General features: G+C 35.2%; 1 protein-coding gene and 1 long non-coding RNA gene across 27 annotated transcripts in view; one reads left to right on the top strand and one right to left on the bottom strand.

The window, feature by feature from the left end:
• mpripa (myosin phosphatase Rho interacting protein a) overlaps positions 1-25,771 on the bottom strand; it is a 109,920-nt gene that overhangs the window by 36,585 nt on the left and 47,564 nt on the right. For 12 of the 26 annotated variants that reach the window (XM_087309939.1, XM_087309940.1, XM_087309937.1 and 9 more), the window contains exons 6-12: positions 23,780-23,963; positions 17,910-18,579; positions 8,226-8,385; positions 6,866-6,973; positions 1,360-1,416; positions 1,185-1,253; positions 179-268 (exon numbers count right to left, since the gene is read on the bottom strand). In XM_087309939.1, coding sequence (XP_087166065.1) covers positions 179-268; positions 1,185-1,253; positions 1,360-1,416; positions 6,866-6,973; positions 8,226-8,385; positions 17,910-18,579; positions 23,780-23,963 — 1,338 coding nt within the window. Of the gene's footprint in view, positions 1-178; positions 269-1,184; positions 1,254-1,359; positions 1,417-3,611; positions 3,717-6,865; positions 6,974-8,225; positions 8,386-17,909; positions 20,637-23,191; positions 23,964-25,771 lie in introns of those variants that run through there. The other 14 variants (XM_087309945.1, XM_087309946.1, XM_087309943.1 and 11 more) reach the window with 3 other exon arrangements.
• Positions 11,072-17,292, top strand: LOC147831158 (uncharacterized). The gene is made up of 3 exons (XR_015525427.1): positions 11,072-12,190; positions 13,786-15,303; positions 15,372-17,292. It is a non-coding gene; the product is annotated as an uncharacterized LOC147831158 (long non-coding RNA).

The following is a 25,771-nucleotide window of genomic DNA, read 5'->3' as shown; positions in this document are numbered from 1 at the left end:
CGCTTCAAAAATGTTTGCATGGTATTTTTTTTAAGTAGTGTTGTGGTGTTTACATTAATGAATTGTTCTGTATTTTCTTACTTCGGTGTATCTGGACTTAAAAGTCTGAAATAAACTAATGATGTAGACATATAATAGGTGTAAGATACAACTAAAACAATAAAGCAGCACCACTCACGAGGATTTGGAAGCCATAGTTCCTCTGAACTGGGAATTCAGTCACATCATAACACAAGGACAGATCGATCTCCCCATCCAAATCAGAAGCCTGAGAACCATAAAGTACACCGTTAAACAGCCTTCATGAGTAATAGAGAGGGAAGTTCATTTACTGTCTACAGCACATTTCATACACAATTGCAATTCAAAGTGATTTACATAAACAAGAATAAAATAAACAAAAAAAAGACAATTAAATTGACATTCCAACAAACAGCCCCCCTTCCACCTAAAAACTCTCACCATGTACATTCTATTGTTATTTATAATATTTAAAGATTTTTATACAATCATAAGCCAAAAGATTTGATCAAAGTAAACCAATTTTTGGGGATCAGATGTCTAAACTTGCTGGCATTATTATTATTATTTTACTAATATAATAAATAAAACATAACATATGTATATTAAACATTCAAATGTGTGGATATGGCAATTTTAAAGGTGTGAAAGAAAGAAAGAAAGAAAGAAAGAAAGAAAGAAAGAAAGAAAGACAAAGAAAGACAGAAAGAAGGACAGAAAGAAGGACAGAAAAAAGAAAGAAAGAAGGAAAGAAAGAAAGACAAAGAAAGACAGAAAGAAGGACAGAAAGAAGGACAGAAAAAAAGAAAGAAAGAAGGAAAGAAAGAAAGACAAAAAGAAGGAAAGAAAGAAAGAAAGAAAGGAAGGAAGGAAGGAAGAAAAAAGGAAGGAAGGAAGAAAAAAGGAAGGAAAGAAGAAAGAAAGAAAGAAAGAAAGAAAGAAAGAAAGAAAGAAAGAAAGAATCTAATGATGTAACATTTGTTATTTGTTTTATTCAGGGACGCAACATGTTATGCGTTTACAGGTTAAAAGTATTTTTTTTTTAAAGACACAAAAAGTGCAATACATCGCACATAGCTTTTTAATGCACAGCTAAACAGATAATAATAATATAATAATATAATAACAAAAGTAGTTTGTAATCAATGCTAAAAAATCTTTACCTCCTCAGCAATGGAGTCGCGGTAGAACCTCAGACTCTGATCGGTCAGAACAAACCAGTGTTTCTTCCACTGAGAGACAGCAAAAAAAAAAAAAACTCAGCAGTTTTCAACATCCTCCATATTAAGAAGCACATGCAGGTGCATCAGTTTCTGAAAAAGCTCATATTAAACTCACCAATCCATCTTCGTATAGTTTGGTCATCCATCCTTTCTTAAAGTTCAGCAGGTCGGGCTAAAACAAAAAAAGAGAACAACACATACAATTAATAATAATAATGAAAACAAAAAGTTATAATAAACATCATAAAAATACACAAACAAAATATTCTATTCAAAATTCTATTTCTATTAATGTATTTTTACATTGTATATATATATACATTTTATAGCAAACATCATACAATTTTTATTTATTTTAATCAAGCTTTAATTGCATAAACTGAACACAATAGTAATCCACTCAAAATTATGTTTATTCATTATATTTTATATTATTTTATTTAGAAACAAAAATTACATTATATAAAAATTACATTATATAGACATTGGTTTACATAATATACATAATCTAATAAATCTAAGAATACAATATATACTTAGATTCTGTGTAATGGGTAACAGTGCCATCAGAAGATGAGTACGCTGTGGTCATAAAGGGATGGACATGGTCAGCAACAATACTCAGGTAGGCTGTTGTGTTGACACGATGCTCAATTGGTACTAATAGGCTCAAAGTGTCCCAAAAAAATCTCCCCCACACCATTACACCACCAGAACTAGCCTGAACCGCTGATACAAGGCAGGATGGATCCATGCTTTCATGTTGTTGATGCTTCTGACCCGACCATCTGAATGTGTCAGCAGAAATGGAGACTCATCAGAGCAGGCGACGTTTCTCCAATCTTCTATTGTCCAGTTTTGGTGAGCCTGTGTGAATTGTAGCCTCAGTTTCCTGTTCTTAGCTGACAGGAGCGGCACCCGGTGTGCTCTTCTGCTGCTGTAGCCCATCCGCCTCAAAGTTGAATGTGTTGTGTGTTCAGAGATGCTCTTCTGCAGAGCTCGGTTGTAACGAGTGCTTATTTGAGTTACTGTCGCCTTTCTATCAGCTGGAACCAGTCTGGCCATTCTCCTCTGACCTCTGGCATCAACAAGGCATTCATGTCCACAGAACTGCCGCTCACTGGATACTTCAGACCATTCTTTGTAAACCCTAGAGATAGTTGTCTCTAAAATTGCAGCAGATCAGCATTTCGGAAATACTCAGAGCAGCCCGTCTGGCACAAACAACCATGCCAGGTTCAAAGTCACTTAAATCCCCTTTCTTCCCCATTCTGATGCTCGCTTTGCCCTACAGCAGATCGTCTTGACCATGTCTACATGCCTAAATGCATCGAGTTGCTGCCATGTGATTGGCCGAGCAGAAATTTGCGTTAACGAGCAGTTAGGCAGGTTTACCTAATAAAGTGGCCAGTGAATGCATATATAACCACATACCTCTATAAAAACAAAATTATACAAAACAATTACATAGTTATTTAAATTCATACTTCTATAATACACATATATATATCTTTTAAGATCCTTATATAAATAAAGATTTTCTCAAATATATGCATGCACGTGTGCATTTATTTATATATATATATATATATATATATATATATATATATATATATATATATATATATATATATATATATATATATATATATATATATAATATGCACAGTATACACACATATTTAAAGCCCAAACAAACCTTTATTTTGCATGCAATTCATCACAATTAATTTTTGCCCAGCACTAAATATGTGACATGTTCTGTCAGTGAATTTGTATTAATTCATGATTTTTTTTCTTCTGGTTTCTAATTCAATGGTAATTCATTCTTGTACAAGATGTCAATAGTTAAGACTTCATTAACATACAATTATGATAACAAATATGCTAAAAAAATAATACAACATACATTAACATACACTGTAAAAATGCTTGGTTCCACACCATCAATTTTCATTGGGACAACATGAAGGAATTAAGTTAACCTATTAGTTTTTACAAATTTAAGTGGATTAAACATAAAACAAAAAGTTGTCTCCCGAAAAAAAAACCTCAACAATGATGTTGTTTCAGCTCATTTTAAATAAGTTTGAACAGCAAACATCATTTTACGAGTGTACATGAACTCAAAGTGCTCCAAAAGTCCATCATAAAAGCACCAGCAACTACAGTCTGAAGTCATTAGAGCCCTGCACGAACAAGCAGTCTTGCCTCAGAGAAGCCATAAACAAATAATCTACAACCTAAAACACCACAGGCAATAATAATATTAATACAGAGCGTCTACATAGTATCTAACGCTGGCACAGAGTCCGCTTGTGCTCACACCCCGCGGCCGTTTGCCAGTTAGCTGTTAGCTTCAGTTACCTTAGTCTTGTTGAGTTTCATCTGTGACCTGTTCCTCACACGCTTCTGACTCACATGCCGCCTTTCTGTGTGTATGCACATGAATCTGAGGTCTCATGTGTGTGTGTTTTGGGCATGTGTGGGTGTCTCTGGTGCTAATACTCAGAGCAAATGCTATTTATAATCGTGGGTGGTGAAGTGGTTCTGGGTTAGGTTTGCATGAACGGATTACTGACAGCTGAAACACACGTATACACACACACACACACACACACACACACACACACACATTTATACAGTACACCTACTATACATACACACACATACACCAGTGTCGGGTGCAATTAGTTACTGTAATTAAATCACATTTCCACTGACAAAGTGAGGGAATACTTTTCATTTTGGGGTAATTTAATTAGTTTCTTATAAAGTATTTGCCCTAAATACTCTATTAATTTATCAGTCCTATATAAAATCAAGAGATTTTTTTTTTATCATTTATCAAGACAATTGTATATTCTTAAAATAATGAACTGAGAAATTAGTTTAATAATTAGGCAATAAAATAAATGAATTTAGAGGTGGAGCAGTTGTAAAGAAATATATTTATGAATATATTATTCAAATATTTTGCATATTTTTTTCCACTAAGAACTTTTTTATTTGTCCAAAAACTGCACATGCTTAAGAAGGTATGAAATTATTTATGCCAATATGCGGTAAGTAGTATATGAAATATGGTGTTATTACTAACTTTGTGTGTTTTGATACATGCATTGTTTACAAAAGGTCCTGTTTAACTCAAATTTAAAGAGTTTAATTTCTATTGTATATGATTCATGTTGATTACTATTTAGTAATTTAATTACTTATTAAATAACCAAGTTTTTTTTTTTTTCCAGACAAAGCAATTAGAAAAGTAATTTAAATACTTGGGGTGTCAAAATGTATTGTTTCTTCGATGCAGACGCAAACAATTCAGTATTGGTTTAGTAATAATTATAACCGGTTATAATGTACTGATGTTATTTATCATTTATGCGTTATATGGCAGTAGCTTACAATGGCGAGGGAGAAGACGGCAAGGCCCAATCCTACCCCTTAGCCCTTACCCCTACCCCTTGTTTTGCGCATTCATGTAAATGGTAAGGGGTGACCCAATTCTCTTAAGCTTGAAGGTGTAGGGCTAAGGGGAAGGGTAGATACCCCTTTAAACTGAGATTTTTCAGGACCACACTCTAAACCAGGGGTGAGGAACGTCCGGCCCCTCCGGGCCGTATGCGGCCAGCGGGACCATTTGATCCAGCCCCTTCCGTCAATTCAAAATCACCCCTCAGGAAAAAATAAATAAATACATTTCTGTTATAGAAAGTGACAGTTGTACACATTTTGGGCTCTGCAAAGCTCAGTTTCAAATGAAAATGACTAATGTGCTGTAATGTAACGTTCGCAGCACGGGATGCGCATCATTCATTGATGTACGTGCGAATCATTCATATATTTAATAGTGCGAATGAGACCGCATGGCATGCTTCTGTGTGTGTGCGCGCACTTAGCCTCGGAGACGAGCAGAGCACACACGTCTAACTCCTAGTAATAATGTAAATAGTGTTCAGAGGTGTAAATGCTAAAATTTGGTATAATTTTAAAGAAAACCCTTTGAATTTTCATAAAACACTACTGAAAGTGTTTAAAATAACTGTATATGTTGTCTGTGTTTTAATAAACACCTAAAAAAGAGGCGCTTTTTGTATTTTACTTAATAAACTCACATTTAAAAGTGCAGCTTTTAGGTTCTGTGTGGTCTAGCGTGCTGTAATTAATGTTGGTGGTTCCTGCACATGTCTGTAATCATAGGAAAAAAGAAATATGTCTCGACCATAATCTATGCAAAAGTTATTGTATTTCAACTGATGAGAGGTGCTGTACAAGCCACAGGGAGCGATCCTTGTTTTCATATTTCACTATTCTTTTGTTTGATCAAACATAATTCACTGTGTTTGGAGCACGTCAAACATATAAAAGGATTACTTATGCACATCACCTCAAAAACAGAGGAGAAATGGCCCTGAAGGGCACAGCATAAGGTAAGAGATGACAGCTATCTGTGCTATCTGGGGCTGCTTATTGATCATGAATGTATTGTTTTCACTTCTGCACCATGGAAACACCGCGATTCATTCAACAACTGTTTGATATATGAATATAATTCAGTAAAAAGAATGAGGGAACCGTATGAGCAGCAGCAAGAGCTTTCATTTGAGCTATAACTTGTACATGTGTCATATATGAACCATATGAAAAATACGAAAATGAACCAATGTAAAATATCCAGCTCGGGTATCCCAAATACTGTGTATTTAAGTGTAAATAACTTTTGTACAGTAGGATAAAAACCAAAGTGATGCGTATGTGCATAAAATATAGCTTCTACACTTTCAAACGAAATCCCTTAAAGGGGTCTGGTGCAATGCTGGCCCTTTAAATCTTAAAGCGAAAGTCAATGACGTCACAGACCCGATACCCGGTCCGTGGAGTTTGAGAGGTTGAAGGACAAAATTGTATTGTAAATAATATAGAAATATACTTATAAACGATACATTTCAATACAAGAATTATTGTTGCCAAGTACAATATCAAATCGTTTATGGAAAGCATTGTCAATGCACCTTGATATCAAACTGAACTGAATCGATGACATGATAATCGTAACCCAACCGCGAGACCACTGTAGGTTCACACCCTTAGTGGTACAATTATAAGGGTGTCATTTTTTGAAGTAATGTACCCCACAATGGCACGCACGCACACTTGCAGCCCCTTAGAAATAAACATGCAGTGTTTTTAGATCAAATTAACTATGGAAGCATTTTTACAAGTTTGTCACTGCGGATTGCACTTTCGTTTTTTAATTTTTATGACCAACACAACATTTCTAATTTAGTTACACATTCACTAAACTCAGAAGGGGAAAAAATAAGTATGCAAATGATACTGAATGATATGGTAAAATCTTTTCCGCATTTGAAATATTAAAAAAGATAATTTTTTTTAATTAAAATAAATTAAATGTTCACTCATCTAATAATATTGCCCTGCCTTAATGTTTTGTATTGTTAATTTTTTTTAATTAACTCAATAACATAAACATTCAAATAAATATTGCTTATTTTTATAATATTTTACAATCATATAATGCACTTTAAAACAAATGCAATTATAGATACAAGTAAACATATTTTATGTGAATGTGTGGATTGTTTTTGTGGTCTTACAGTCATGAGTGTTTCTGTGGTTCTGCGATCCAGACTTTTGGCCCTCCGGTAACCAGCTAATGAAGAAACCTCATCAGTCCGGCATTTAGCTGAATCCAAGGAAAACTCCTGCAGCAGACAAAAACAAATTAAACAAACGCATTATTACTGATGTTTACTAGAAGTTACTGCAATGAGGAGTGAATCAAGCTCTCAGAGTTAACATTTTGCATTTAGATTATACAGATGTAAACGGCACCTATCATGCAAAATCATCTTTTGTAAGCTGTGTGGACAGAACTGCGTGTAGGTATATTGTGTCCACAGTCATATTGAAGTGATAGAAACACAAGTTTCTCTTTTTTATTATTTAACATTAAAATAGGACCTAAATCCCATCGATTTTGAAGCTGAATGAACTGTGATATAGAAATGTGGTCTTCCCTACCCACAGATGTAAATGCAAAAGTGAAAGCATGCTGAAATATTACCGAGAGCTGTTTATCCAGCCTGACCTCGGTTTATCCGTTAGGAAAATTGACCGAAGTTACTATCTGATAATTTTTTCATGTTTTAATCTTATAATATGTTGTGTTAGGCCTGTTGTTTTGTTCTTTCTTTCAAGCTGTCAGTGCGGAAATGATCAACATTGATCTGCTTCGCGATCTGATGCAGTCTCGGTTTATCTGCTATATATAACATATGTCTCTCTATAATTTAAGCCTAAAATGCAGAATTCTAGCTAACATTTCTTTAATAGATTGATTAATTCAATAGATAGATTTTGATAATTATGTGTGTAAGTTACATTTATTCATTTACTGTATGATTTATGGGTAAAACAAAGACCATGCAGGTCAGGTAGTTTAAACGATAGGCTACAATTAATTAATTCGTTATTAATTAATTATTCATAATCGAAAATCGAATCATGACTTAAGAATCAAAAATGTATTCGAATCGAGGATTTAGAGGATTGTGACACCCTTAGTGTTAATTAATTTCTACACACTTACAGTGCACTGCCACATTGTTTTCAATCAAATTAAATTGTTTAATGATATAATTAAATGTCAATTTAAATGCAGGGGTGGCACGGTGGCACAATGGTTAGCACTGTGGCTTCACAGCAAAAAGGTCCCTGGTTTCTGGTCCATTTCTGTGTGGAGTTTGCATGCTCTCCCCGTGTTGGCGTGGGTTTTCTCCGGGTGAATTGATGCAGTAAATTGGGCGTAGTGTGTAATTGAGTGTGTATGTTTCCCAGTAATGGGTTGCATAAAACATATGCTGGAAAAGTGGGCGGTTCATTCCACTGTGGCAACCCCTGATAAATAAGGGACTAAGCCGAAGGAAAATGAATGAATGAATTTAAATGAATCACCTGTTTCTGGTTGGAGAGGCGTTTCTCATTGCGTCCTGCTCTCTGATTGGCTGTTTTAGAGTAAGAAGGGGCGGGATCTGTTGAGGAACTCGTGGTGTCCATTTGCTCTGGAGCGTTGACAGTGTCCTGACCCTCAAATCTCTCAATAACCTGCGAACGCCTGCAGCAAAACACACAAGAGCTCAGAACGGAAAAATCTCCCATAATCAGATGCTTCACCTCCTCAAAACAGATCAGAATGTTTGAAAACTTTCCAAAATAATCAACTGAATGGAGCTCTCATCTTAAACACATGATAAATCAACTAATAAATGCACTGATAAATAAACATTTCCACGCAACACTCCAGGATGTTTACATCTAGAGGAAGGATGCTGGAGGATATTTCATGGAAAGATGAAAAACAAAAACACATTTCCTCTGCTCATCACAGGTCAGTGAGGTGAAACGGAGCGCCGTAAAAACCTCAACACTGTCGTAAATCAAGCAGGAAATGTGTTTGGACATTGCTTTCCTTGTTTTGTCCTTGTATTATGATGTTAAAGCTGACACTGCTCATCTTAAATCACAATTCAATAGCTAATTGAGCTCAAATAACATGTAAAATCCAGCAAAATTTAATCTAAAACAGTGTTTCTCAACCACAATACTGGAGGACCACCAACACTGCATGTTTTGGATTTCTCCTTTGTCTGCCACACCCATTACAGGCCTTTCAGTCTCTGCTAATGAGCTGATGATCTGAATGGTTTGGTTAAGAAGACATGAGTATGTGCAGAGCTGGTGGTCCCACAGGAACGTGGTTGAGAAACAGATCTAGAGCTACTGTAGCTAACAAACATGCGTCTTTCCTATGCAAAACGACCATTATGAAGATTTCAGTGTATAGAAGTTTCTCAGTAATGCACAATATTGATTGATCTGCAGTATTTGTTTAAATATGATTTAGTTGTGTTGTGTAAGAGCAGATGGAGGAGCAGAAGGACAGACGCAGGAAACCAGCGACAGCAGCCATGAGCAGAACCCCAGACAGCAGTCAGTCTTTGTCTCTGTGTTCACCCATGTGTCAGTAGGCTGAATTCATATTTTACACCGCTTTCACACCAAATTCAAGCAGCAGCATATTTGTATTTACAAGCTGAAGCTATATATATAGTCTATATGTATTGTCAAGCCTGAAATTGTTCATACCCCCTTGCAAACTTAAAATTACTTTTATCATTTAACCAACAACTTTTTTGACCTTAAATGAAACAAAAGATGATGCACAAGAAAGAGGCATCATCGCAGGAAAAAATATTACTCAGCTTTTATTTACATTTGAACAAAAACTTTAAGTCCAAATTGTTCTGGGGTATGAATAATTTTGGGCCTAATTGTATGCGTTTATATACAGATATTGAAAAATTGTGTATATTTACCAGTAACACTTTATTTAATGGTCCATTTGAGTATTAGTAGACTGTCTGCTTAATATCTGCTGACCCTGCTCCTTCAAGAGACATTTAACTGACTATAAGAAACCCTAACCTAACAGTCTACTAATAATCTAATGCGAGTTAGTTGGCATGTAGACGCAATGCAACTTAAATTCAACAAACGGACCGTCAAAACAAAGTGTGACCCATTTATCATTCATAGTTATGCATTGCATGTATTAAAAAAATATATTATTTGATTATTATATGAACTACTGATGATATTTCTTGCCAATATTAAAAAACAATATTGTCATTGAGAGAAAAAGATAAAGACATCATATTTTCAGAGATGTTATTGTGTCATCTATATATGAACATTATCTATCATTTAACTTCAGAAGAAGAAAGAAAGCAATATTTGGTTTTAAAAACTTTTTTTTTTCGGATTATTTGGTTTCAATGCATGTTTTGAAAAACAATATTTTTATTACTTTAAAAAATGCATTTTGTAAATTATTGTTCAACTTTTCTAGTCATTTCAAGTTGCATCAATCAAACAGACTAAAATATAACATTAAACTTTCCACTTGTAACTTAAATTTAAGTTTAGAACTAGGCATGCTCTGATCGGGATTTTTGCAGACTATACTGAGTATCGATTCCTTGTCATGGTGATCAGCTGAAACTGTGTCTATACAGTATACGTCATAGTTTCAGACAGTATAGTTACAGACAGTATAGTTTGTTAAAGTTATTGTGTCACCTATATATGAATATAATCTATAATTTAACTTCAGAAGACTCAAGAAAGCAATAATTTGATAATAAAAACATTTTTATTCAGATCAATCTTCCTTATTATTTAACTCATAAATAAACACCTGCGATCAGGGCTGGCCCTGTACATTTGGGAGCCCTAAACAGCATTATTTTGGATCTCTACCTTGCTATAAATAGTGGAGTATTGCCATTTACAGACCACTTTAGGGTCTGTAAAACCAGGAAAAAACTACATATTTTATATAAGTAGACTGTTAATTAATCTGTAATTGGCTATTTTTAATAAATATGCTATTATATTATGATTTTATCATAGCATATAAATTTATGGTATAATTTTTCCCCTCAGTTTTTCTATGACTAAAGAAGGACGTTAGCTTCGTTTTATTTTTGTGGTTTAATTTCCCCCCAAAAAAATCAGGTATATAACAGGGCAGGCAATGAAGCAAAGGCCATGGTTGTGTCTGTGCACGAATTTGCATTTTCATGGTGACTGGTCGGTCTTGCAGGTTACCTTGTAAGAACAAACTTGAACCACAAGAACAGAAAGCCTATGAGAAATGAGATGCTGCGAGCTTCCTGTTGATCACATGACCTTCACACGAAAACAATTTCAACTTCAATAAAACTGTGATTTTTTTTTTTGTGAAAATGTATAATTAGTTTAGTCCTAAAGCACTGTCAATGAAAGTAATTTGTAAAATGCAAATAAAAAAAGATTTTAGCAAGAAAAGGGCTTGCACCACCAGCGGGTTATGGGGGCCCCCTAATGGAGGCGGGGCCCTAAGCAGCCGCTTAGTTCGCTTATAGGGAGGGCTGGCTATGCCTGCAATGGGTTCATGAGTTCAGTCAGACTGGCGAGTACCAATTGAGTCATTAAATGTGATTATCGGCCGATATCGATCTTCAACTGATCGATCAGAGCATCCCTATTGCAACATTTTTGTGAACTTTCAACTGATCTCTTAATTATTTCTATAAGTGTATGAGCATATATCAGCGTTTCAATGAATTCAATATGCTGCTTGTGGTGTGAAAAAGGTGTTAGTGTTTCTGTGTTTGATTCAGAGTGTGTGTGTGTGTGTGTGTGTGTGTGTGTGTGTGTGTGTGGTATGGTTTGGCTCCAGCAGGTGGAATGAAATTAAGCAGTGGGCGTGTCAGTGGGCGTGGCAGGGCACAGCACAGGGCAGGAAGTTTCAGAAGACGGCCTGAAAAAGAGAAGAAACAGATCAAGTAAAGGAGCTAAAGACAGGAACAAAAGGCACGAGAAAGAACTGAAGGAGAACAGTGCAGAAATAAAGAACATTTCCATCAGAATTGAACGGCCACAGCTTTTAGGACTTCAACTAAATGGAAGAGAGAGGTTTAATTCTACACAGCGTTCACTAGGTGGCGCTAAAGCTGCAGGAATGAGATGAAAGTCATGATTCAGAATGTCGTCAAAGCATTAGCTCAAACAGAAGAGCATCCTCTCTGCATCTCAGTTTCTCAACTTGTTTGTCCTGAGTGTCATTGACTTACACCAGGCTGCTCCTTCCTGCTGACTCCAGCAGGTGGAGGTAAAAGCTCTACGTTTGCTCGGGAGACGTAAACACAGCAGGTACGTTGGCTGAAGCTGAGCGAGCAGATTGTGTTTATACTGCAGGGGAAGTAGCTACGTATCTTCTCAGTTACAGAACATGAACTGTAAAGGCTAATGAGGCTATAAAACATGGACTTCACTTAACGATTACTTCATTTGTGTGATTTAAATGAAGATATACAGTTGAACTCAGAATTATTAGCCCCCTTTTGAATTTTTTTTCTTTTTTAAATATTTCCCAAATGATGTTTAACAGAGCAAGGAAACTTTCACAGTATGTCTGATAATATTTTTTCTACTGGAGAAAGTCTTATTTGTTTTATATCGGCTAGAATAAAAGCAGCTTTAAATTTTTTAAACACCATTTTAAGGAAAAACGTTTTAAATTAAAATTATTAAAATTATTTATATATATTATTACATATATTATTTATATAATATTAAAATTATTTATATACTATTAAAATTATTTATATATATATATATATATATATATATATATATATATATATATATATATATATATATATATATATATATATATATATATAAATATATAATATATAATATATAAAATATGTAAAAAAAAAAAAATTTTCCCCGGCTAGAATAAAAGCAGTTTTAAATTTTTTAAACACCATTTTAAGGACAATTTTTTTATAAAAAAATAATTAAAATTATTTATATGTATTATTATATATATTATTAAAATTATATATATATATATATATATATATATATATATATATATATATATATATATATAGCCCTTTAAGCTCTCTCTCTCTCTCTCTCTCTCTCTCTCTCTCTCTCTCTCTATATATATATATATATATATATATATATATATATATATATATATATATATATTTTTTTTTTTTTTTTTTTTTTTTCCCCCTGTCTAGAATAAAAGCAGTTTTTAATTTTTTAAACACCATTTTAAGGAAAAACGTTTTAAATTAAAATTATTAAAATTATTTATATATATTATTATATATATTATTTATATAATATTAAAATTATTTATATACTATTAAAATTATTTATATATATATATATAAATATATAATATATAATATATAAAATATGTAAAAAAAAAAAAATTTTCCCCGGCTAGAATAAAAGCAGTTTTAAATTTTTTAAACACCATTTTAAGGACAATTTTTTTTATAAAAAAATAATTAAAATTATTTATATGTATTATTATATATATTATTAAAATTATATATATATATATATATATATATATATATATATATATATATATATATATATATATATATATATATATATATATATATATATATATATATGTATATAGCCCTTTAAGCTCTCTCTCTCTCTCTCTCTATATATATATATATATATATTTTTTTTTTTTTTTTCTCCCCTGTCTAGAATAAAAGCAGTTTTTAATTTTTTTAACACCATTTTAAGGACAATTTTTTTTTTTATAAAAAATATTTAAAATTATTTATATGTATTATTATATATATTATTTATATAATATTAAAATTATTTATATATATATATATATATATATATATATATATATATATATATATATATATATATATATATATATATATATATATATATATATATATATATATATATAGCCCTTTAAGCTTATTAATTATTATTAAAATTATTAATTTTACACATGTGTTGAAATCTTCTCTCCATTAAACAGAAATTGGGGGGGGGGGAATAAATAAACAGGGGGGCTAATAATTCAGGGGGGTTAATAATTCTGACTTCAACTGTACATACACAGAATGTGTGTGTGCTATTGGCTCTGATCCAAACTCTAGTGAGTGACCGACCTAGACAGCATTTTAAGCATAAAAAGAGCATCTAAAATCTATTCTAAACCAAAACAATATTAGACTTGTTGACATTTGTTGAGTTTTTGCACACACAAAAATATACCTAATGCATCTTGAATACATGACAAAACAAGATAGCATTTATACACTTTAGTCACAACTAAAACACAAGCTAATTAAACACTTTCACCAAATACTGGCCGTGCAGAATATTTATATGCTAATTAAAGCATAAAGTAATTAAGTAAACTAATAAAGTCAGCTATTAAAGGAGCAATTTGGGATGAGAATCAGCTGACCAGATGATGAATACTACTAATTTCATCACAGTTGCTAGCTGTGGAATGAATTGAACAACATTTCTGCACTGACTATCATTATATGAAGCTGCATTAAAATATGAACCTTTAAAATCACTTAGAATTAGCTTAAAACTGAATGTATTTTAATAATTACTGAAAAAGTATGGATAAAGCATTAAAATAACAGTGGACACAGGCAGTGTCTAGCTATCAATGTCATTTGTTTCCATATACTTTTAGCTTGATATGGCAAACTGGTATTTCTGTAGTATTTTAATATGTTGTCGTAAATATAAACAATGGATTTGCTGTGCAAATAGTTCTACAGTTCTCTGTGCTTCAGCGTTTTTCTGGCCATTTCCCTATAGCAGCTAATAAACGGGAAGTCTAATATTCAAAGCTTACTTCCGCAATAAATATAAGGTGGTATATTGAATTATATTGTTTTATATTGACCTGACACAACCATCTAGAAGAGGACTATTCTCAAATAAATTTGTATAAATGGATAAAACCTAAAAAAAAAAAAATCTTAAATAATTCAAATATGTACATACATACTGATATATGACTGATAGCAGTGCGATATTCTGTAATATCAGCCCTCATAAAGCCTCCTCAACCTTGTGTATTACTCCACCCACACAAAGTGACAGCAGATCAATAAACTCACTACAGTTTGACAAATATTGCAGCTGTTGGACAACATAATGTACTCTTGAGTCTTTATAGTCGGGAATGTAGTTGTTTAGATTGCAACTATGCAGTTTATTTATTAGGGCAGCACCTATTTTAATTATTTATAATTTCGGAGATACATTAGAAACAGCGCGTCGGCATCCATCAGACTGTAATACTATGCAGGGCAAAGACGGTTGACAATGTTCATCCACAAGATGGCGACAGACTGCATGAGAAGCCCTTAGAGGAGGAAAAACCCATTGTAATTTTAAACTACAGCTGAACAAATCATTATTAAACTAGTGATTGACAGGTGGTAATTTGTCTGTAGCTTATCTTTATTTATTTATGATTTGGTTATGGGTAAAACAAAGACCATGTGGGTTCAGGAAGTTGAAACAGTAGGCTACAAATAATTAATGAACTGATTAAGTATTCATGAATAAATAAAGGGTCATGAAACACCAATACATGTTTTGAGCTGTTGACAGTCGTATATGTGTCACACGCTGCTATAAACACTATTAGGACTCATATATCTCACTAAAAAGTGAAAATTAATAGTTTTTGCATTATTTTGAGCAAATTCGTACTTCCGGTTTGAAACTAACTTTTGAAGCTGCGTCGCGGTCATGAGATCTTAGCGTGTATTCCAGTGTGCAGACTGGACGTCTGTACTTTAGCATCCCGTATTACGTCTCTCAGTGTGTTGCATTCATTCATGAGTATGGCTTGGTTCAAACCAATCAGCGCGTGCCATTATGTATGCGCTGCAACTTCATTAATATGCATGCCAGCTTTCTTAGACTGTACCTGAAACAGTGTTCAGACTGCAGAGAGACGACAAACGTCGTGTTGCTAAAAGTTGTGGGAAAAGAATAAGAATTGTTTGGAGATACGGGTCGCCAGTGTTGCTTTCATATTGTGAAGGTTTTGTTTCATTTTCTCTCTATGAGAGCGCTGCTGGATCCGTGTACGCGACGCGCGGCTGAAAAGCGTTTGTTTGGAACATTTATTACTCGAGAGCATTTCTCGTCTATGGTGAGATCTGGATTTGCTGCTCGTCTCCTTTAAAAAAAAAAAAGACGCAGCTCCAGTATGTGTTGATTATCCTGTCTACAGATTCGGTAAGTGTGTGATCAGTGCTCTTTATTTGTTCGTTCAGATGGCAAAGTTATAGTTGGTATGGTCAGCTGTACTCTTTCAGTGTTTAAAGACAGACCTTAGTCAAAATGATTTCTAAGTTACTTAGTTTACATTACGTTAATATCACTGCAATATTGAAAGATCCGCTGTAAATGCTTCTCTCTATGTGTAGACACATGAGCACTGTAAGCAAACTTTTGCCGACCGTCGTGTTGAATTTTCACCGCATTTTGTGACAGGATAGTCTACAACAGGGCCGGAGAGATATGACTTGCTATACGAGTAATAACACAACTGCATATAAGGGCCCATATGCTGTATATTTTTGCTCCTTAAGACACCCATGTTGGTTTTTCTACATTAAAATGTTAATATATTGTATTTTGAAACTAAATAATATTACTGCATTGTACAACTGACTTTATTTTATTTTATTTTTTTACAAACATTGAAATGTTGTATTTCAGAGCACAACAAAAGCAGTGCATTGCTGAAGTAGGCTTCTTCTACATTTAGACACATTCATACGTTATGTTTTGAACTGCATAACAATTAGAGATTTTGGTTGTTCATTTATATTGTCTGAAGAATATTCATGGTTTCACTGTCATCACGTCTAATGTAAATTCAAGCTTTATATTAGGTAAGTAGCTATTTAGATGAAATGTTGTTGCCATCTGCATTCATGCATACATAATCATTTTAATAATAATTCGTCTAACATATCTTGTTTACATTGCACTGAAAGGCACACACAACTCTCACCGTGGGATGTTTTCTACTGCGTGCGCCCTGAAAAACGCAAGCGCGTCGCTCCGCTGGCGCCCGCATATTGTCATATATCCTTAAATTAGAAATAACAAACTTGCAAGCGGAAAAGACGTGATATAGGAACGGCCGCTGCTATAGTTAATCCTGTGTGTGTGCGTATTAGCCTCGGTGTACTTCAATCTTAAAATAAGCGCACAGGCATCTTGGCATTTTGCAGCGGTTTCGTTTCGTGCAACAAAAATGTGGCTTAGAGAAGACTTTACGATTAATAAACTGTGACGAATTAAAGCGCAGTTAATAGTGAAATCGGCTAATCGTTGCATCCCTATTAACGATATCAGTGCATTGTACAAATTGCCTTTTCTACAAAAATGTTTCCGGCTGCCCGCACCTCTCGCTTATGATGACTCGCGCTCTGTGCAGCCTTTAACTGCAGCTCGTGCTGTTATTGAACAGAGACGCACGTCACTTCATAACTATAGCGCCCGTTTGTCGACTGAACTAAATTTATTTTTTATGTCTTGGTCACACTGTTTGGAGGGCCGGAACAAAGTGCCTCGGGCGCTGGATTCGGCCCGCGGGCCGCTAATTGAATAGTCCTGGTCTACACACACATGGCTTTCTGACCTACTGAGTGCATCTGAGTTACAGAGAAATGCAGAGGCTTTTTTCTCTTATACAACGTGCGGTATCAAACATTTCACCGTCATTAAACACACAGTCTCTCTCCCCTGTATGTGTGTGTGTGTTTGTTTTTCCTCAGTCAGCAGCGCGTGCACAAACGGCAACTCCCATTTCTATTCAAACCCTGCCCATTTTCCCTCCCCAGACACACCCACTTTCCTGACATTTTCCAAACTAGAGGTGTGAAAACATCCTGCTGAAACGGGGGGGGTTTCATGCCCCTTTAAATCATCAACAGCTATGACGGCGATGCCATCATCCATCGCGATGTTTCACACTAGACATTGTACAATGACAAATGGGTCGACATTACCTAACCCTAGTACATAAAAATAAAAAATCTAATAAACAAATGTATTTTTAATTTATTTATTAGACTTTTTTATTAATATTTTTTGTAAGCCACTCATGCATAGTCCAATGTTTCTAAGCAGATAACCACCTCACTTAAATTTGAAACAGAGCCTTTATGTGTTAATGCTAATCACCTTCGCTGGCATCCGAACAGCCGCTCCACCTCCTCTCTGCCAGGGCTCCTGGTGCGCGCCCGCAGCTCCTGCCGCTTCTGACTGCATCGATACGCATCCCGATGGCTGAGTCTCCGTGCCCTTGGCACATCAGCCAGAGCCACATAACCACACCCACTGCGCCCCGCCCTGCCCAAGGCTCCACCCACTACACTCTCCGGACTCTGCTCAGAGTCCAAAGAGCTCTGAGAGGAGGACAGGGATGATGGGAGGACGTTTGCGTGCGGGTTCGGACTGTAGATGTTTGAATCCCGGTTCAGCGTTGAATCTGACAGGATCTCCGACGACTGAGAAAGATGCTTCTCTGATTTGCTTTGCATGTTGTGTTTATGAGCGTCACACACAACACTGGAAGCCTGCGTGTGCACAGTGCTGTGTGGGTCATGTGACGTGTGTTTGTGTGAGCTGATTGGAGAACTGTAGAGCTCTGGATCAAAGGAGAGATACCTGGAGCGAGAGGATGATGATGACGAAGAGGAAAGCTCAGGTGGATGTGATTGCAGCTTTGATGGAGGCTCTTCCTCCTGTTGAAGGTGATACTGCTCTCCTTCATCTTCAATCTTGGGTTTTTCCAGTGAAAAATATCCACTCTCCACACGAGGCTTGCGACCAACATTCGAGTTTCCAGAATCTGAACGTAAGAAGGGAGGAAAATGAACAGTTAGTACTGTTACAGAATGTACTATGGTAGCAATACCGCTAACAAAATACCCAAGTAAATGAATCTGGTATCTCCTTCAAGCAGTATGAGACACTTTGAGAATCTGTCATTTTGGCTTTTTTTAATGACAATGGTGAGTAAGTTACCACAGTTTTATTGAGGTATGATCTCTGTAGCGTTTTGTCTGAAATTATAGTTACTGTGGTTTTAGGGAGGCTGGTGTTTTGAGTGAGCGAATGTAATTTAATGTTCTTTCTGTTTAATGGGAGATTGGTTGGACTTGTTTATGTGTGAACTAGACGTCTTTCCTCTAAATGTTTCCTGCTGATGTAAATCAGTAATGTAATCATATGTATTGAACATGACAGAGATAATAGGCTGTGACCATAGACTGTAAAATATATGGACGTAGTATCCGTGGTGTCACCCATAGGTTTCTAAAGAGCGCAAAAGAAGCCACAAGTAGGCGTGGCCAACCGTCGCCATTTTGTTCGAGCGTCATCACACCCACGGCGGGATACCAAACAAGGGCAAAGAGGCGGAGAGTGGGCGGAGCTGCAGACACCTGCTGGCATTTAGCTTGAACCTGGTTCAGACGCACTTTACTTTGGGAGAAACGCTTAATACTTTATCACCTGCGACTCGTTTGTGTTCTGACCACTTGTGCTTGGTTGTACATTTAGACTTTTAAAAACACACTGCTGTAATACATTGAGCCACTAAACATTGTTCTTATGACGTTTTTCAACAGGAGGAAAACGCGAATTACTTCCAAACACTTCAGATATAGTCTGTGTTAGTTAATGCAAGACTACTGATGAAATCCAGCATAACACTGTATGACAACACTTCAGATGACTGATCTAGAGCCTACAGCTAATCAATCCGTCAGATTCTGGAGTGCATTACAGCTCTAAATATAATTGATAAATGATCTTAAATAAAACAAATACATGTATAGAGATGGTATATAAGTATATAACTTTACTCGCATGGGAAACGGAGGCCACGTGAATGGTTTGTGAGCACAATTGAGTGCACTCAGCATGCCATGCCATCTAATAATTGTAGGAAACAAGTCCAAAAGGCAGCTGACTGTGTAAAGCCACATAAAACAACACAGAAATACGATAAATACACCGAGTTCAGTGGCTAATCTGCAGGATTCAGCTGAGGTGACGTGACGGCGACCAGCGAGACCTAGCTGTCACTCAAGTGACCACGCCCTTAATTATGCAAACTTAATATAGCTTAATATAAAGTAAACGGATGAGTTATAAAAAAATTCACCCCCCTCACAGTTGTCATGAAGGGTAATATTAGCTGTATTAACCAAAATCTTTTTTTGTAGCAGGCTGTAAACACCTTTTTTTCTGCTGTAAAGTTGGCCATTCTAACAGTGGGCTCAATTGAAATTTGCTCTGTTTTGGAGCCAGGAGCGGCCAGGACTAGCTGAATATCAGATGAATTGCAGTTTTAGTTACTTCCGTATTGGCTTCCTGAGGGAGAGCGGGAGGTTGCCGCTTGGCTGTGACGCTGGTATAATGGCTGTAGTTAGAGTAGAAATTTACCTTGATTTTAATGAAGAGAATTTATGGAAAGAAGATACAGAAGGTGAAATATCTCTAGAGGATTGGAATGAGGCATGTAAGAAATCTCAGATATAAATCAACAGTAGCCTGAAACTCTTACAGTACAAATGGTTAATAGAAACATGCATAACTCAAGTTCATAGCACAAGTTTACCGATAATATTCTAGATACCTATGTAAAGTGCAATGAGTAGGGCCAGACGGAATCTGCAGACGTTTATTGCCATTTCGGCTGAAAATTTTGTTAAAAGTCTGCGGATTTCTGCTGAATTATTTTGGGAGTATCATAACTAAAACCTTAATATATGAGATAAAAAATAATATCTTTTTACTTTTTATTTAATGTTTAAAATGCAAATCCAATTACATTCACTTTATTTGGTAAATAAAGCAAGTTTTTCATATAATATATCTATTAAAAGACAAAAAATATTACTGTAAAAACTGCATTGTACATAAATCACATTTTCACATTAGTCAATAATATTACTGAAATTAAGTAAAACAAAAAACTGAATAGATTTAGATGTACACACATTTACTCAAGTAAATGAACAGAATTAATGATGGGCTAAAAATCTGCGGAAAATCTGCGGAATTCTGCGCGCGCAGATTCCGGGTGGGCCTAGTCATGAGGTAAGAGGTACACTTTACCACTGTATATGGGAATGTGTGAAAGTGAAAGCCTTTTGGTGAGGTGTTATTGAAATAATTGAGCAAATTTTAGCAAAGAAATTACAATTAGATCCTAAGATTTTTATCCTGGGTTTATATCCTGTCAGCCCTCTCTTACAAAGCAAAGAGGTCAGATTTATAGACGTGTATATTTTACAAGCTAAACGTATTATTGCTCTTAATTGGAAAAATATAAATGAATCTAGAATAGGAAAGTGGATTAAAGAAATGGCATCACATATGTCAATGGAAAACATCACAAACATTCAAAAAGAAACAAAATGTGTTTGAAGATACCTGGAGACCTTTTTAAATTTCCCCAAGTACAATGTAAATGTTGGCAGTCTACTACAACAAGAACAAGCTTAGGAGTAGAGGAGTATCATGATCTAAACATAGACTCAGGAAACACTCTTAACCTGATTTAAACATACCCTTTTTTCTCGTTTATTTATTTATTTTTTAGGGGAATGGGTTGATGGGAAGGAGAACAGGGTGTAAAAAGTTTGCTGTGTCTAATTGCATGATTATTATTCTGTAATTGTAAATTGTGTAATCTGTTGTAATATGCAAATTAAAAAAAGTCATAAATATTTTGTGCAAAAAAAAAAAAAATTTGAATTTGACCATATACTTTTAGCACTTTCCATTGCATCATTCATCAGCATCTTAAATCCTTACAGGTTTCACATAAAACATATAAATATGTATTTATGTATGCATCATACCATCTTTTCATCAAATTACAAAAAAAAATAATTACCGTAATTACCGTGTTTGTAATGCAGCATCTATAAGGGGCAGGACAGTAAATCTGACATAATTCTCTCTTCTGGCTGCTGTTAGTAGTCTCACACTATTTATTTCCTTTTCCTGAAAGTCTTGATAACACCGTTGTGGAGTTTTTCTGTTATTATTTCAGTAAATAGGATTGTAAAATAATGATTTGTTGTACTCTCCCATTCACTGCGCTCAAAGTTTACCAACGTCTGCTGCTGAGAAACCCAGAAAATTTGACAAAAAAAGGGTCAATAAAGTACATACTCACCTATGAAATCGGAAAGTCTTTTTACAATAACCATTCCATTATTATTCTGTACATTCAAAACCAGCAGATTATACTCTGTACAGCCGGGGAAATCAGTATTTAACATTCCATGTTTTTTATTCAGCGAATATTATTTCTAAAGAAGCGGTTAACATAGAATTGAACCAGATTTTGGTAAAAACCCCAACACAAACTTAAAAATAAACCAAAACAAAACAAATCTGTGTAATAACAATGAAATGACTCAAGGAGAAATAGCTGAACTACTGAAATGTGTTTAATACTTAACATAAAAGACTTTGATTATGGAAGCTTAAAGACACCTCTCATATGGAGAATGAAGTCACATGTAATGCTCAGGTGTAAGTTTCTCGGGGTGTTTTCACATCTGTAGTTCGCTTCATTTGGTCCAAACCAAGATCAATAAATGATACATTGTTGCATTTTCTGCCGTCTTTGGGTCGTTTACACACCACACTGCTGGCTTTGGTCTGAACCAGCTGAAACAAACCAAAATGTGTCATCTGACAAAATCCACATCTCTCATTGGCCAGATGTTGTTGAACAGATTTCCTTAACTGCTTATTGATTGGTCAGAATTCACGTGCGGGAAAATATTAATGAACTCCCACAGGTAAACAAACCGGCAGACACAAAATGTTGCTTTTACTCTGGAGGGACGACTGCGCTGGCTGATTGTATCCCTGCTTTAGACAAACTATACATTTCGAGAATGAAGCACGGCCGAGGCTGGAAAACAGGGTTTTAATGCATCACTCGTCACTTCAGGAGGAGGCGTGAATTAATTTAGTTAACTGCGACTAATTTTAATTTTAATTAACTGCGACATCTTGTGGAAATATTACCAACGATCCATCAGGTAATGTTTTCCCTCTCTCTCTCTCTCTGTTGGTAAAGCGCTGTCAACAAATATTTTTCCTCCATATCCCATAATGCACAGCGCATCAGCCTACGGCAGCTGGATTAGTCCAAATGGTGCAGTACTTTTTGCGGTAGGACCTGTTCTTAGTACGGATCATATTCTCACCACAAACGAACCGCTCCAGGGTTTGTTTGAAAGCGTACCAAGACCACCTCTTTAAGCAGGTCTCGATACGCTTATTTGGTCCGCTTTTGGTGCGCACTGGAGTACGATTGCTGCATTCACACCTGCCCAAACGAACCGCACCAAAAAGAAAAACGAACTCTAGTGCGATTCAACACAACTAAAGAAGCCAGGTGTGAAAGCACCCTCACAGACCTAAACAGTGTGTCAAAATCTGGATGCTTCTGTGGGTCTCGTCTATCATATCTGAGCTTTATCATTTAGTATTTTCTATTGGGTTCGAGTCAGGTTATTGGCTGGGCCATTCTCCAGCTTGATTTTCTTTCTCTAAAATCATCCAAGAGTGTCTTTGGCTGCGTTTTGAATCATTGTCTTGCTGAAATGTCCATGCTGGGTTCTTCTTCATCCTCCTGCTATTGTAGATGTTGGAATGAAGCAGCTGATATTCATTTACACTGAGGAAGGGCAGAAGGTTGCTGAAGAACTACAGAGAGATTTCAGCTGCTGTCTGGGCTTTCAGTGCCTTTCTACACCTTCCTTTCCTCATGTGTTCAATACTCTTTTCCCTGCGTCATTTCATTTTATTACACACAACTTCATTTGTAAACTAATTAGATTTGTTTTCCTTGCATGTATGGATTTCTTTGGTTGTTTCCAACAACCGGGGAAAATTTCAAGTCAACAGCACCTTTAGAAATATGTTTTCTGAGAAAAATGGTGACATGTAAAACACTTATCTCCCCCGCTGTACATGTCCAGTGAATTATAGTGTCTGCTGTGTGCGAGTACCCAGTTGACTCAGGCTGCTGGTGCTGCAGCTTGTGGGTAAAGTGGCTCGACTCCATGTTTCCTCCTGCCACAGTGTGGTTCGAGTGGCCGGCACTCGCTCTGCATGAGCTATAGTGCTGGGCAGACACACCATACTGCTGCTGCTGCTCGTACTGGTGACCGTCACCTTCGCTGGGCCTGGTTCCTGAACACAAAGACAGAGACAAACACACATATAGACATGCATAATATTTAACTAACCCCCTAGTCAAGAACAAAGAGCTCTTTGAAGTCAAAAACACCTGTGTGTGTGTGTGTGTGTGTGTGTGTGTGTGTCTGTGTGTGTGTGTGTGTAGACAGATACACACCAATGTAACTGTCTAAACTTGCAGGCTGATAACAAATGAGCTATTGTGCCATGATTTCATACACACGCTGATTTGCGCTCAGCACCACACCCCGCACTAAACACACACTCGCAGATTAGCGTCTGTGTCTGTCCTGTTTCCACCCGAACGCCCAGTATTACCTTTTTGATTAAAACATAAAACCACTTATTTTTCTTTGCATGAAAGCAGACCTCCCAGCATCCCGGCTGAAGCACAAATATGACAACCATTACTGCAGAGCATATACAGGAATCAGAAAGTAAAAGTCATTACCTTTTAAGACCTTTTTAAAGACTTTTTCCATACATTTTAAGACTTTCTAACCACTTTTCAACCGGAAACACTGGCAAGATTTTAACTTTCAGTATATTTACTAAATATTAACCCAAAACTAAAACATTAATCATATACTGAATAAAAATCTATTAAATCTAGCTAATTCAGCAGGTTAGCGCCTATGGAACTGCAGAAATAATAGTGCTGCTTTGGTTAATGCAGTAAACAAAGCAGCATGATGTCAAATCTAGTAGGACTTCACTGATTTCATAAACTACTCAGCATCCTGATATTGGCAGATTTAATTCAGACAAACTTTAGCTTACCATGCATTGCATAATCAAAAATTATGTAAAATTTAACACTATCCAAAACAGCATTCAAGACTACTTTCATACATTTTAAAGACCTTAATTTCCTCTACATTGATTTATCAACTTTTAATACTTTAAGACCCCGCGGACACCCTGTAGTAGACAAATGATGACAGTTCTGGTGATTGCTGATATTAATGTGAGCAGAAAACAGCCAGAACTCATGTATTGATTGCAGTTTTGCACTCAGATCAGGCTCATTCTGCACTTACAATGAACCCATTCATGATCTGCTGGGAAAATCGACCTGTTAACAGAGCAGCAGCCTGACAAAACACAGGTCAATAAGTCACAGTAATGTAAACAAACCTAACCATGCAAAAATATTACAGCAAAAAAATTAATTAATAAATAAAAAGTATAAATAATTAAATAAGTTAATTAACTTATATATATATTAGGGATGTAACGGTATCAGAATTTCACGGTACGGTAATACCTCGGTATGAATGTCACGGTACGGTTACGGTATTTATTGAATCATTTACAGGAAAAACAAAACTTATGAAAATACTCCAAAAAAGTGCCAAAAGTGTCAATGACATACAAATTAGGCATCTATCTGTAAGCTTTGAAACAGGAACTTCAATTTTAATAACAAAAAAATATTAATAACAAAAAAATATATATTAATATTAAATATTAAAATATTAAATATTAAATATAAATTTTTTATATTAAAAATATTAAAAATTAAATATTATATTATATTAAATATTAAAATAATAAATAAAATAAAAATATTAAAAAATAAAGGAATTATAGTTTTCGCTACCTCCCGTTCGCTTCATCTGCCTGAGCAAATTTTCTCAGAAGACCTATAGTTTTACCGAGTCATGCGACTTCGGTAATATCGAAAAAAATTAATATTGCGGTATGACGGTATTTACAATACCGTCACATCCCTAATATATATATATATTTTATTTTTATTTATTTATTTTTTTTTTACCGACTGTTTTACCAACAATTAG

This window comes from Danio rerio, chromosome 24 (assembly GCF_052040795.2).
Source record: "Danio rerio strain M-AB ecotype USA chromosome 24, GRCz13ab, whole genome shotgun sequence".
Taxonomy (NCBI): Eukaryota; Metazoa; Chordata; class Actinopteri; order Cypriniformes; family Danionidae; genus Danio; species Danio rerio.
The sequence above is the reverse complement of the archived record's forward strand: the minus strand, read 5'-3'. Positions and strand labels throughout refer to the sequence as shown.